The sequence below is a fragment of the Fundulus heteroclitus genome, chromosome 8, assembly GCF_011125445.2.
Source record: "Fundulus heteroclitus isolate FHET01 chromosome 8, MU-UCD_Fhet_4.1, whole genome shotgun sequence".
NCBI lineage: Eukaryota > Metazoa > Chordata > Actinopteri > Cyprinodontiformes > Fundulidae > Fundulus > Fundulus heteroclitus.
The window spans coordinates 22,005,080-22,019,513 of NC_046368.1; the positions used below are offsets into that span (position 1 = coordinate 22,005,080).

The following is a 14,434-nucleotide window of genomic DNA, read 5'->3' on the forward strand; positions in this document are numbered from 1 at the left end:
GAATATAAAATAATAAAATAAACCCAGAGGCCCAAGAGACCTGCCACATAGGCCAGAGAGAAAGTTCTGTTGTTGATCGTTTTCTTCAGCAGGAACTGGGGAGTTAGTCAGAGTTGATGGGAACATGGTAAGAGCGAAATACAAGACAATCCTGGAGGAAAACTGCATTAATGAAGTATCGGATGGTAAATATAAAACCTATTAAATAATTCAGATTTCCACACGTAGTCTATCAAATAAAATTCACAAAAATATGTTGACGTTTGTGGTGAGAAAAGGGGAAAAAGAACAATGGTGTGCATATAATGGATTTAACACATGTAATATATGCATTTTGTTTCAGGTTGGTGCTTCAGTAGATCTAGCTAAACAAAACTCTGCTATACATTTCCACATCTGTTTTCCTAGGTAAAAGTGATGATCTGTGCCTGGTGAAATATTCCCAAGAGCCTCCACCTTGCTTTTGTTCCACTTCAGCATTTTACCAGTCTGTCGTGCTGCAGGGCAAAGTGTCAAGTATTTTTTTTCAACACTTACAGGGTAAATGTCCCTATAAGAGTTAAGCAGCGGTGCTATGTCATGCAATACTTCAAAGCCCAGAGGTGACAGAGTCTCACTTCTGTAAGATTTAAACATGTTGGGTCCAGCTGAATCTTCTGACAGTGTAGTTTTTATCTTACCCAGCAGATGGAGAAGTTTTAAAGTTGAAGGTATTTGGGACTTCTTTTGCCCCCACCCCTGTCCCTCCTCTGTCTCCAGCTTACTCCTGAAGTGAGGGGTCCTTGACTAAACATCCTGCAACTCCGCAGAAAGAGAACATATGTTGGAGACCCGGCAGATACGGAGCAGACGAAGTAGACAAAGAGGACTTTTGACTGGACTTATTCTCTTATCTTGGATTGCATTTTTTACAAGAAACTTGGATCTTTATGCGTTTTAAATTTCAAAACTGAAGTGTATGAGAGCGAAAGTTTTAAAACAATCATAGACATGGTTGGATCCTTTGCTTTGAGTTCTACCACCCTGCCTCTTGTCCTTTCTCATTATCTGTACCTCCACTGTCTGGTTTGGGCCGCAATGGACACCTGCTATGATGAGAATGGGGTCCCCAGCCGTTGCATGCCAAAGTTTGAGAACATTGCCTTCAATCGCACTGTTTTGGTATCAAACGTGTGTGGTTCCACGCCGGAGGACTACTGCATGCAGACCGGCTCAACGCGCTCGTGTCACTACTGTGACGCATCAGACCCTGAGCTGAACCACAATGCCAGCCTCCTGACAGACTTTAACAGGAATGAGGAGCCCACATGGTGGCAAAGTCAGTCCATGTACTACGGCATCCAGTATCCCAATTCTGTCAACATTACCCTCCAACTCGGTAAGAGCAACAGCACAAATGGCTTTCAGCTTGACACCTAATTCCTTATGTCATGCTTTCCTCAGCTTGTGAAGTTTGTGGTTGGATTCAGGAGAATGGGAATGCCTATAGTACGCAATGGCTTTAATCATTAAAAGTGTTTGACATATTACATTTCTTTTGTTCCAGGGAAGATAATATAGACTAAAAAAAAAATTGCATAACATCTAAACTTCACATGCCATTAACTTTTCACTTTTCCTTTCTTTGCAAGTAACTTGAGGCATTATTTTGGGTACTGCAATCCCGCGGGGGGAAGGGAGGGACGTTGTCAATTTAAAACAGATGTTCTGAACAACACGCGATTTGCATGATTAAGTCTAGATGCATCTCCATAAAACAACCTTTGGTACAGACATGGATTAGACTTGAAATGCCTTTTAACAAAACAGTATTCTGTAGAATTCATGGCAGATGAAGAAGGACGCGCAGTTGCAGCAGAGATAATAAAAAGGACGAACAGTGTGATACCCCTGGGGTCTGGCCTTTTCATTCAGACCACATGTCAAACTGAACAATGGTGTCAGTCCAAAGGAGATGATTAGATCTTTGGGGACAAATATTATCAAATGTAAAGCCTTAAACATGTCTCCAGTAGGATTTGCCTTTTCCCAAAATACCACAATCCATTATGCTGCTGTTATAACTAGCTACTCAAATCCTTTGCATTAGAATATTTCTTAAAAAAAAAAATAGTTACCACTGAAGCTATTCCGAAGTGGATTTGGATACAGAAGTCAGGTCTTGTTGATAGGAAAGGGAGAAACATTAGCTCCCCCTTCCATAAAATACATAAAAAATGTCTAAGTTTAACGGGCGAGGGAAAGAAACTTCATCAACTCCTCTCTGCCAAAGTTTTTTTTTTTCTTTTTTCACAACATCCAAAGTAAGTTGCCATCATTTCAATATATGCACCATTTTCTATCACTTTTAGGCAAGTCTCCATTCCACTCTATAAAACCAGTTTGGTTAAAAACAACTCAATTTGGATCAAATGTGTAATGATTCAACTTACTTTACAGTGCCATAAAAAAGTATTCAAATCGCTTGAACTTTTTTCACATTTTGCTATTTCACAATGTTTTATGAGTTGGGGTTTGCAGTTATTGATCAACACAGAGTGCAGATGATTGAAAAGTGTGTGGAAAATTAGGGGTGACTTTCCAAAATTCTTAAAAATATAAATCTGAAAAGTATAATGTTTCATTTAAATTTCTCTCACATAACTAAATAAAAACCTCTGTGACCAATACCTATTAGAAGTCACCTAACTGGTAAATATAGTCCACCTGTTTGCAGCTTAATCTCAGTATAAACACAGCTGTTCTGTGAAGGACTTAGAGGTTTGTTACAGAACATTAGTGAAAAAAACTGAATCGTGAAGACCAAGGGACACACGAGACAGGCCAAAGATAAAGATATGGAGCGGTGTAAAACCTTTGAACATCACAGGGTATTGGTCATCCACCTAAACTGATGGTAGCTCAAAGCTGGAGGGCTTCACAGAACAAGTGTGAGAATCTATTGAAAGGGCAGATAATATTTGGGCACTGCAAAATTCTGCCATTTTTGAAGAATGGAAAGAAGAGAGTAATTGTTCAAACAAAGCCACAGGAAGCGAACACTACAGTCAGTGCTTCAGTTAAATAATTCAGGTCAAAGCATTTTCATGTGTTAGAATGGCCAAGTCTAAATCCAAACCTAAATCAAGTTAATATATTTTTAAATAAGAATGACCAAAGTCTTTTGTATCTAGAAGTGTAAATCTGATACAGACATACACAAAAAAAAGCTTTAATTAAAACAGGGGCTGAATACAAATGCATGCTACACTTTTTCAGTTCAGTTTTTACTATGACTCCTTTCATTTTTAATTCATAATCTTATGATTTGTGTTGGTCTGTCATATGAAATTTCAAATTTTTAAACTGAGGTTTGTGGCTGTAAAGGGACAGAATGTTAAAAAGTTTAAGGAGTATCAACACTTTCACACAGCATGGTTGGAAAATGGGTTTGACCACACCCACTCCCCACCACCACCACCAGATCAAGTGCCTACACAGAAAAAGGGGTCAAACTGACCAATATGTAATGTTAAGAGTACTAAAGAGAGAATTAGAAATAATAAGCCATAACCTGGATTACTAAACAAGTAGAATTTGGGCTAAAATTTTGGATTTCTGACTTTAACTCTGTAGTTAAGAGTTTAATTAAAAATTTAATTAACCTCATAATGTAAAAGTTTTTTATTGAAAGAGCAAAAAAATTTGAATATCTGAATCCATACTCACTATATAACACATTGCCTGTTAATGCCGAACATGGCTAGCATTTAGCAAGTGAAAGGCCAATATCCACTTAAGTGAAATAAATTCATTCTCTAGTGTGAAGTAAAGCCCATAACACCGGCCATTTCTTTCAACATTATTAAACAGAATAATTTTACAATCTTCCCATTTCTTATTGCCTCCTGTGAAAGTAGTTTAGTAAGGTCTGATCAGGTTGCAGTGTAGCTCAAAATGATGGTCTTTGTACAATGATGAGGTTGCCTTATAGTCTATTCTCTAACCAAAAAATGTGGGTCACATTTTTTGACATACTCTTTTGTTAAGACTACCCACCTTCTGTTCCAATAGTAAAAACCCAGAATTTAGGTTAAAACAAATAACCAAGCAATGTTTTGTATGTGGGAAGACAGCAGCATATCTGATGGCTCCAAACAATATAGAGAGAAGCCAGTGGACCGCTGTGCCATAGTTTACCGAGACTTTACGATCAAGTAACTAAATGCAGTTTTGTCTTAGCTTACTGCCTTCACAGTTCAGAGCAGGTATGTAACTGTGAACCACTTTTTTGCTACATTAATCCTGTCATTGATATTATGTACCTTTTTGTGCATTATGTATATTTGCATTCCAAGCAATTTTTATCTATTTTTTGTGAACCAAGCTTAAGCCAATAATATTCTAATCACATTGCCATGCTTGGGAAGGCTGCTGAAATAAGAAGCAGGCCAACATTGTAACTTTAACCTAGCTATAGAAGTTTATGATACAAAACATTAATAGAAACCTCTTTCTGCTATTCCATTTCCCGCTCCCATTTTAATGCTGAGCAGAGTTTGTGTGACTGCAGCAGGAGATAATATGTGGAAGTGTGGGACAAAACCAAAAAAATATTGCTCTATGTTGACCTTCCCAAAATTTAATTACCACTTTTTAGAAATCTGTTCAAATCATTAAAGGCCTTTAATAAAAAGGTTTGTCCTTCCTGGAATTTCTCTCTAAATTGCAACCATATCCCCAAAGTGAAGTCCACATGAAGAGCACAAGGTTTTTTTTATTTTTTTTTGGTTTTGTTTTTTGTGCTTTTACCAATTGGTTTGAATTCATTCTACAAGCTTGTTTTTTATTAGATCCACCTGGGCCTCCTCTCCAGTTCATGAAGCTGAGCTTGGCAGTGGTGGGTGGATCTTGTTGATGGACAGTCAAACAAATAAGCAGACTCACAGAAAGACAAACAGAGCAAACATTCCTACACCTTGGCCTTCCATTGGCTGAAGAATAAATAGAGGTCAGAATTGGCATTTCTGCTATTGGCAGGCTGCTGCCTGGATAACATGCTTGTGTCAAATTAACCAAGACAGCTAACCAGAAATGCCACTGGGAATGATAGACGGTTGTAGAGCAGTTATGGGGAACGAATATGTGTTCTTTCCTGCTGTCTCTAGAAGACCTCTGCCGTACTAACCCTAATTCATTAGTGTGAACAGTTTTATGGAGTTCAAATGGGTATGTTATCTGAAAATCTATGTCTTGGTGTAGTGTTCATAGAAAGGCAAGCAACCAATATAGTTTTAATGAAAACAAAATACACCTCTATCTTATTTAATGTGAAACTTTACTAATAGGGAAAAATATGAGTTGTATAAATAAACAATACAGGCTACAAAGTAAAGACCTTTTAAGTTTTCTTATGCATGATAACAAAATGCAATGTCTTGTTAGGCAAAAAAATTGGACATTTCAGCAATTATTGCCTCTTAAAATGGATAAAACCTCACAGAGACATCCGATCCTGTCAGATGCACATAATGAGAAGCCTCAGACATTTAGTTTGGTGTGCTCCTGACTTTAGGCAATTGTAAGGTTGAGGGATTTCTGACTCATTCCAGCCTAAATGTCTGGTAAAGGTATCAAAAATTATCTAAACCGAATGTGAAATCAGCCATTCCAGTGTATGCAAAATGGTATATATGTAATATAGCAGATTTACCACAAGTGCCAACAAAACAGGTCATGAAAGGAAGTTCAGATCGAAAGCAGACTGTCACATGGCACAAGAAGTCTCCAAAAACCCTAAACGCACATCATGGGACCTACAGCAGGTTCTTGTTTCTACTAAAAGTGCACTTATGCACAATCAAAAACAAACTGCACACAGAAATGGAGGAAGCTTTTGTTCTCCACGAAAAATATGACATTTGCCAGAAAGAATGTATACAAAGATGTGGATGTGTGCATCAACATTTCTTTTGAAAAAATTAGTCTAAAAATAAATGATTTGGATATCAGAATAGAGAACTTGCTTGTTCAAAACTAAATACAGCATTTGAGGGAAAAAATGCAGTTCAAATGTGAAGCATAGAGCCGGAAATGTCATAGTTTGGAGATGCTTTGCTGCAGCAGAACCTGGCCAGCTCACCAGGTAATCCCCCCATGCCAGCAAGGTCCATCATTCCACACCCCAAGACCCTAATGTTGTGTGGTGTTGCATTCTGTATGTTAAGGAAGAACGAATGAGCACTGAGGTGAATCCCCTAAGGGAGACCAGGTTCCCAACTGGACCTGTCCACACCACAATAGCAAAGACCCTGAGTGAAGTCCCTCCGCATAGGGCAGCCACTCCCCAGACCGCTGAAGCCGCACCACTACTCCACTACCAACCATTACCACGAGGGAAAACACTTATCCATGAAGACTTCTATTGATCTTAATCATGAAGGCTGCCAGGATAATATGCCCTGTGAACACTTCTGCTCCCCACCCCCCGTCTCCTAAATTATCCTCATATAGCCACATGGTCAGTGAATAAAGGGATATACGGGCCCAAAAGCATTACTAGGACACATATTGTGTCAAAACATAAGAAAGATGTACTGAGAAGAAATACACAAAGCTGGCTATTGCACCTGACCTTAATACTAATAGAAAAAAAATGTAAAGGCTTTGGATAAATTTGTCCCTTTTCCAAGCCACATGTTGCCATTTAGTTTTTTTCCACTTCCATGTTGTACTAATAATAAAAAAAACATGTTGTACCTATGTACTTAAACCATTGTACTTTGGTTTAGTTTAGTTTATGGGTATACATATTCATTAAAATCTCATGAATAATTTAACTCAATTGAATCTTATGTTTTTATGACCCTTGACCCACAATCTTAATCCCAATAGACATGTACTGTTTAAATTGGAAGGTTATCAAAAGAGACTCATATGAGAGCTTTAGAAATCTCACATAAACAATAAAAAACTATAAGGACCAAAAAAGTAACTTTGCTGTATTTGTGTGCTCGCAAACAAACGAGAATCCATCTGGTCCTGCTTTCATCTTAATTCTTCGGACACGAACCAAGAGCAGTACGGGCCAATCACGTTGCAGTATTGTGGTTTAGGGCGGGACATACAGCTGCAATGAAAACAAGCGCTGCCGAGCCAAAACAGAATAAAGATGGCAGCGCAGGAGGACGCATGCGTAGCTGCTGCTAACACATTGGTTTTGTAAAAATCCACAGTTTCTTTTTTGAAATAAGAATAGCAAGAAGTGCCTTGACTAACTTACCTTGTTGTGGTTTCTCATGACACGTGCTGCTTACATTTTCATTTGATACCAACCTTTGTTTGGCGGGCACTAGATGTCGCTATGCCCAATCAGCTCAATAAGTTCTTCTAAGCTTACTGAGCTTGGTATGTTCTCTCTTCCATGGAAGCAGTCTCAGATTGATAATGTGCAGAACGTAGAGTGCTATACGACTTCCCAGGTTACCGAAAAAGATGTTTGCTTTGAAGAGCTGTATTCGGGGAAGAGAACCTGACAGTTCATGGGTGGAAAAATAAATCTACGTTTAATATTATCCTGTCATTGAGGAAAAAAGCTTTTAGAAGGAAACGATTAGCGACCGAAGTCCCTTAAGCTGAAGAGTGGATTAATGTAATTCATGATACATTTGTGATTGAGTAAATAACCTGTGTTTTGATATTTAAATATGAAAAGTTTAAAGATTGCTCACACTCTTGGGCTGATTATGTCTCTTCCTTCAGATCGGATTTCATATTGTAAAAACCCGTAGCTCTACCCTAGCTGTCCCAATGCTCTAAAATAGTTTGTTTGTGTTTAATAAAACATGTTTAAAAAAAAGACGGTAATGCAGAAGCAGGCAGCAACCCCGACAGTCAAGCCTGACATAGTGTTGTGCATTATAAGGTTTATTTATAAGACCCTGGTGCAGACAGGAAGCCTCTCTACAAGTAAGCCAGAGGGCCAGCTGCTCACAGCAGAAGGTGGCAGGCAGAATGGCTGAAAATTGACCAGATTCGGAGAAGACAGGTTGGGGTCATACACAGGAGGTCCGAGACAGGATGAGCAGACAACCCGGTGGGCCAGGCAATACTTGTGGTCAACAGTCCAGGTCTGATCCAGAAACAAGACGCTCAGGATAGATGTCCGTCAAGGGATTAATATGTGCATCTGCTGGTGAAGATCGATGATAATAACGTTTTCATATATTTTACAAAAACCATGGCGTCTTGAACTGGCTTTGATCTAGTCTTTCGAGGCGAAAGTTTATAAGACCGAGCCGAAGACCAAGGTATCCCATTCCGAGAGCAGTCCTGAGCCAAAGAAAGCCATCCATCCCTGATTAATATGATTGGATACAGCACTCTGTCCACTACCAGCTTTTAGCAATGACCTTTTGTGGCCACCCTTCCTTGTAGAGGGTGCTGATGACTGTCTTCTGGACATCTGTTATGTCAGCAGTCTTTCCAATGAGTGTGTCACCTACTGACCCAGAGTGAGAGAACGTTTAAAGGCTCAGGAAACCTTTGCAGGTGTTTTGACTTAATCAGCTGGTTAGGGTGTGAAACCGTGAAATTCCAAATTTGTACTTTTTCACAACCAACATCTGACACTGAATTTTGGGTTTTCATTATCTGTAATCATCTGTTATACCCCCTCAACAGGGTGGCACAGGGTGTAACACAAAAATAGAACTGTTATCCAAGTAGATGAAATCTATATTTACAATGAAAGGTAAACCAACTGGAATCAGAAAATCAAAATGAACACAGGGAAGCTTTAAGCTTCAGGGTCTCCTGGGCAAAAGCAACATACAAGACACTGCTTCTAACTAAAACGAAAAAGGTTAGCTCTCTACACATGGAAAACAAAATGACTTGAACAAAAATGGCAGAGAAGCCCTGCCAGCTTCCACAGTATACAAACACTTGCTTTTTAGATTTACACATCAATTCACAGAAAACATACCTGGCAGCACAGAGTTACACCATTACACTGTTTTCAAACAAGATAACTGTAGATCAAGGCTCGGGCAAAAGGGGATCTTAAGGCCGGTTCTCACGGCAGGATAATTGGCCCTATTTTTGCCCCAATCCTACCCTGTCCAACATGCCCTGACTATCGGGGTGTTTCTTAAGATAATCTTAAGAGATATTCCTGTCGTGGGTGGTGTGTTAAGAGTGAACTGGTTCGCTTGGAAGAACATCTGGACCTCTCCAAACTCAAATCAGGGATATTTTAACATGTTGGATTGTCTTGGCCTGAAATCCTATAGTGTGTGGTGTCTCCTGAGGACAAACGAGCACACAGCCTGTTGAATGTGATGTGTAGCCAATTCAAAATTGAGTTGAGAGAATCCGCCATGTGAACCAGGCTTTAGGCAGACCTGAAATGGAGGAGAAAAATAACTCTCTCATTAAAAGAGCCCCTAGAGGTCAGTGACCATAATATGGTCAAAATTACAAGATAGTAAAGCTTCAAATAGTTCACCCTATTTGTATTGAATTTATACAATATATTAGTTTCACTTTCTGAAAGGAGTGACACTTGTATGTTTTTACTCTTTTGAAATATTCTATTTTTTGGAGCTGTACACGCATTAGTCTGAAGACCCATGTGAGCACAAAATGGGAAATTGAGCAATGAGAGGAAAAATTTATTTTTTTGTTACAATTTTTGTAATGTTCCCAGGTTATAACCACAGACCTTGATGTATTTATTATTTCAACATAATGTATTGCAAACATGTAAGGTGAAAAAATATATATGATATATGATCACTACTGAGCCAATGCTTTGTAATTAACATTATAACTACCATTCACTAATCTTAAAGCTGCAAGTCTTCAGAAATATAAACCAGCTTTTAAAATCTAGAGACTTGCATGTTCATCTTTTCGTCTTTGCAAACTTGCTCAAGCTCAGTCAAATTGAATGGAGAGCATCCATGAACATCGATTTCCAAGTCTTTAAACACATTCTCAGTATCAAAATGTTATCATTATCATAAATGAATATGCTTTGATATCATCCGTTTTACGTCCAAATGCATGTTTACGGATTTTTTCTTGATAAACCTCCTTAAACCTCCCCACTACTCTCAAGACAGATTTTTCAAGGTTGTGACAAATAGTTTTACAGCCAACAGAGCCATAGACCTCCCCAGCTTCTGCAGTTACCATGGCCCCCTTGCCTGCTTCTTTGATTAATGCTCTCCTTACCAGGCCTGCCAGTTTAGGTGGATGGTCATGGCCTGACAAATTTGTGGTTCTGTGTCGTACTCCTTCCGTTTTCCAATGACAGCTTGAGCAATGCAACAACCTTGGATGATTGGAAGCAACACGATGTCATGCGGTGGAAACATTGCAGGAAAATCTGTGGTGTAGGAAGATTAAGTTACAGGTGGGATTCCAAGATCAATTTGTATGCCATTTATTTTCAAAACCATGATAAGTATTGAGCAAAGCCTTGATTGCACATGACCACACTCTCTGTATGTTGGTCAGGAAAGGTCACGTCTGTTCAAAATATGAACGCTTTCCTTATGTCAGATGTCCTACTGTACCCGCCGCAGGATGAACAACCGAAGCTGTGCTTCAAAGCAACAACGTGGGTATAAAATCTGAAAATGTCAGCACTCCTCCACAGAGGACCGCCTGCGTCATGTGGTCTGAAAGCAGGATGCTACAACAGAATCCTCCTTGTCTGGAGAGTTTGTTATTCTTCAAACAACCGAGACACCCACATGTCTGTCTCCTATAGACTAAATTAACCTTTTGCTCCTACCGAGCATGTGCTCAACTAAACTCACCGCCTTTAATGTCTCCGTCTTAAATGGACTCTGATTCGTTCGCCAGAACGCATGACGTCGCGTAACTGAATATCTCTGAATTCTGAGTGTGTGGCATCCTTTTGTAGTCCATCTGGGCTGCTGGTGGGGGGTGCCATCGGCATTACTGTTTTCCTTCGCCTGTCCAAACAAAATAAGGTCTCTGTGAGGGGAATACAGGCAAATGTTGGGATGATAAACACAGCAGCAGGATGCAGGGACACACGCAGCAGACAGGTCAGAGTGGTCTGTGAAGGCACAGAGAGAGCGAGGGAGAGAAAAAAGAGTGGGGGGGGGATTAGGGCAGCTTCAGGGGAGTAAACAAAACATAATGAGGAAGAAGGAGTGGGGGGGGGGGGGGGGGGAGTCTGCTTTGTTGGTAAGGAATTGGGGTCAGGTTTTTCCCACAAAGACTTGTTGAGAAAGAGACCCACACAAACACACATTCGATCTGAGCATATGAATGTCTACAGCTGGTTCTCATTTTGCAACGTCAAAGGAAAGCAACATCCTGTCTCTGATTTAAAGCAATGATAACCGTCTGCCACAGTGGGCATGGCGCTTTCACAGTTAGAGCAATGGCACACATGTGTAAAAAAGATGGTCTGCAAATGAAACTTTTTATTTTGTCTTAATTTGCATTGGACGAACCCATCCATCCACTTGTTTGGGAACACTAAACTTTCAGCTTGTGTGATAAACAGATTTCAGATAGTGTACACTACTTAGGATGAGTTTAGTCTGAGTCTGGCCAGACTAGTGCAGCTGCGTGTTTGATGTTGATGACTCAGAACGGGTCAAACGGGTCAAAGGGGCTAATTATGCAGCTTATTAACCCTTAGTCTTTATATGCAGTGTCAAAATGTGAAAGCTCCAACTTAATCTGGGATGGCACATATTTATGCACATATTTATGCTGTTATTTTGGGTCACCTTTTTCTTTCATACTTCTGTGCAGGGTTAGGGTTAGTGCTGAACATTAAAACATTCCTGAAATCAGCATCACATCATCCGCAATAGAATGGTAACTACAGTTTCCTTCTTATAAGGCTACCCTTATCAATATTTATTTAATAAATTAAATTATCTGTCCTGTTTAGCCTGAAATGTCTTATGTCTATCACAGTGGATGTCTTTATGTTTTAAACACTTCCATAGAGAGGCAGGCGTTTTATGAACACAGTAAAAAAATATAAATTTTCCCCAAGATTATGTTGCAAATCTGTACGTTTTTATTCCAATTTGTTCATCGTCTTTGATTTAGGATGCTGCATTGGTCTATTAGTCTGACCTAAGAGTGAATGTGTTTGCAGGCAATATTTGTTTTAAGAATCAAAAAATTAACTTCAGCCCAACATGTTCCATCCAATCATTCATTTCCTATACCCGCTTATCTGTGCAGTCAATATTTTTAATAGCAAAACGTGGTAACATTCTTTTCAGCATTAAACCCTGAGGATGGGGTTGGGGGTTTAGGGGGGTATGGATTGATGTAAGTAACTTGAATATAAACTAACCACGCCGTGTTCTCATATGAACGAATGGCTACACCAAAGGGGCTGGATCACGAACATGAACCAAGAAAGACTAAATATTAACCACAGAAACATGCAAATATCCTCTACAAGTACTCAGCTTGTCATCACAGGAGATCAAGCACAGATTTCATTTTCTGCATCTTTTATGGTTGATTTTTTTTTTTTCTTTCTTTTTTTTTTGCCTCAGCAGAGCTAAACTCATGCAGGGAATAAATGAAAGCTAAATGATCTTAGGGCTCCAAGTCAAAAGATACCATTAAAGGTTTCTGGAAAGACAAGACCCAAGTGTGCCAAGTTTTGACTTGGCAGAGTAAAGCAACAGATGTCATTACGGCTGCACCAGTGGATGGCGTCCCTCTATCAGTGTGCAGAGCGGGGTGCGGCTTAGTATCTAATGATGAAAACACCCAGGAGTGCTCCAAAGAAGCCTGTTAAGAGAGTTTCCGCAGGTTACCCCGCTGCCTGGTCTCAATACGATTTCAGTTTGTGTCTGCCTAGTTAATCCTCTTATTTCTGGATGTTTTACTCTTTAAGAATCCCCTGACATGACTTTGAGGTTGTTATCCAAGTTTTCTATAGCAAGAAAGACTAAGGGGCAACCTGCCATCAAAAGCAAGCATTGTTTCTATTTTTCTTTAAAATTAGAAATAAAGATTTAAGCCTTTATTCTGATGGAGGAAAAGAAAACTAAACTAAACCAAAAAAAATTATTGGTAATTTAGTAAAAGATTTGGTACTAGATTGATTTTAATCTAGTTCCAGCAAGAAAGAATATCATTCAACCATTCCTTCTTAGTAGTATACTTAAAAAAAAACATTTTGTAGATTCTTTTTCCAATTGAGCTAATGACTCAATATAAGGTTTAAAGGTTTATTTTATTAAAGCAGCTTTATTTACTCAGGGGTTTAGGGGCAAAGAGCATTTTGTTAATTTCTACCCTGTTTTCCACATGATCTAACAAAGTTCTGGATAAAGCTCCTTAGCTCATGGGTTGTTGGCAGAGCTGGAGTGGGACTGATTTTCAGCCCTGGAGTTTCGAGCCTCAGACCGGCGTACTTAAGATAATGAGCTATTATTAAAAAAGATGCAGATTTATTTCATATTTCATCCTATTCCCTTTCACTTGTGGGCTTTATGTATTTACTACCTTATTTTTACTGATAGAAAATATATATAACGGGTCACTGTTATTGTTTGGGTATAGAAAATACTGTTACATCTAAAGCTGGTTTTTCACCCACTCTGTTACAACAGCTCACCTGTTTCTTCCATACTAACAGGAGCAATCCGCTCATCACAACTGGCTCTGCTTCTGACACTACATCACAGTTTGAAATAGGGCTGGGCCTTTATCGTATTGTTATCTTGAAAAATTCCATATCACTAATCCCTGTTTTGAAAATGTTCACAATTTTCAGGACAAATGAAGTCACCCCTTGTTACAAAACCATCTGATAATTTTGGGTCAATTTCGTGAATGTAGAGCTGTAAACAAAAAAGTGAAAAAAGAGGACAATGGCCCTGCAGCCCCAACATCAGACCGGTATACCAGGAATTGTCCCGGCCCTGGTTGTTGGCCTGTGAATTCTTTAAGTAATCACAGCAATAAAGTGTCATGATGTTTTTTCATTTTCTTGTCATTGCATTGCAGGGTAAGATGCATTTTCTAACAATCAGTTTTGCCTTTATCCTAAAATACTTTTTACTAATTACAATTGCAACAGAAATGTAGCTCATATTACACAATGTAACCACATATTCTTTAATGATTAAATAACGTCACATCAGATTAAGAACATTACTGACATAAAAAATTGAACAAGCTGAAAACAAGCTTCAAAGTTTCGATGAGATTTGAAAGGCAGTATTGAAATTCATAAAAATGAAATATAACTTTAAGTCAGTCAGTTACTGAGACTACAGTCTTCAAAGATTACTTTGGGTGTCCCAATGAAAATGTTTACCCCATTCTTTGAGTCGATGATATGTTTATGAGATTTATTTTCTATATGAGATTTTTTTGTGTAAAAAAGAAAACCATGTGCCTAATTTTTTTTAAATGCTCCTTT

At 38.9% G+C, this 14,434-nt stretch overlaps 1 protein-coding gene across 1 annotated transcript in view; it reads left to right on the top strand.

The window, feature by feature from the left end:
• The first annotated feature begins 794 nt into the window (after window positions 1–794).
• Window positions 795–14,434, top strand: part of lamc3 (laminin, gamma 3) — a 218,938-nt gene continuing 205,298 nt past the window's right edge. Inside the window, exon 1 of the mRNA XM_036140365.1 lies at window positions 795–1,378. Within this exon, the coding sequence (XP_035996258.1) occupies window positions 991–1,378 (388 nt within the window). The 5' untranslated portion in view covers window positions 795–990. The remainder of the gene's footprint in view (window positions 1,379–14,434) is intronic.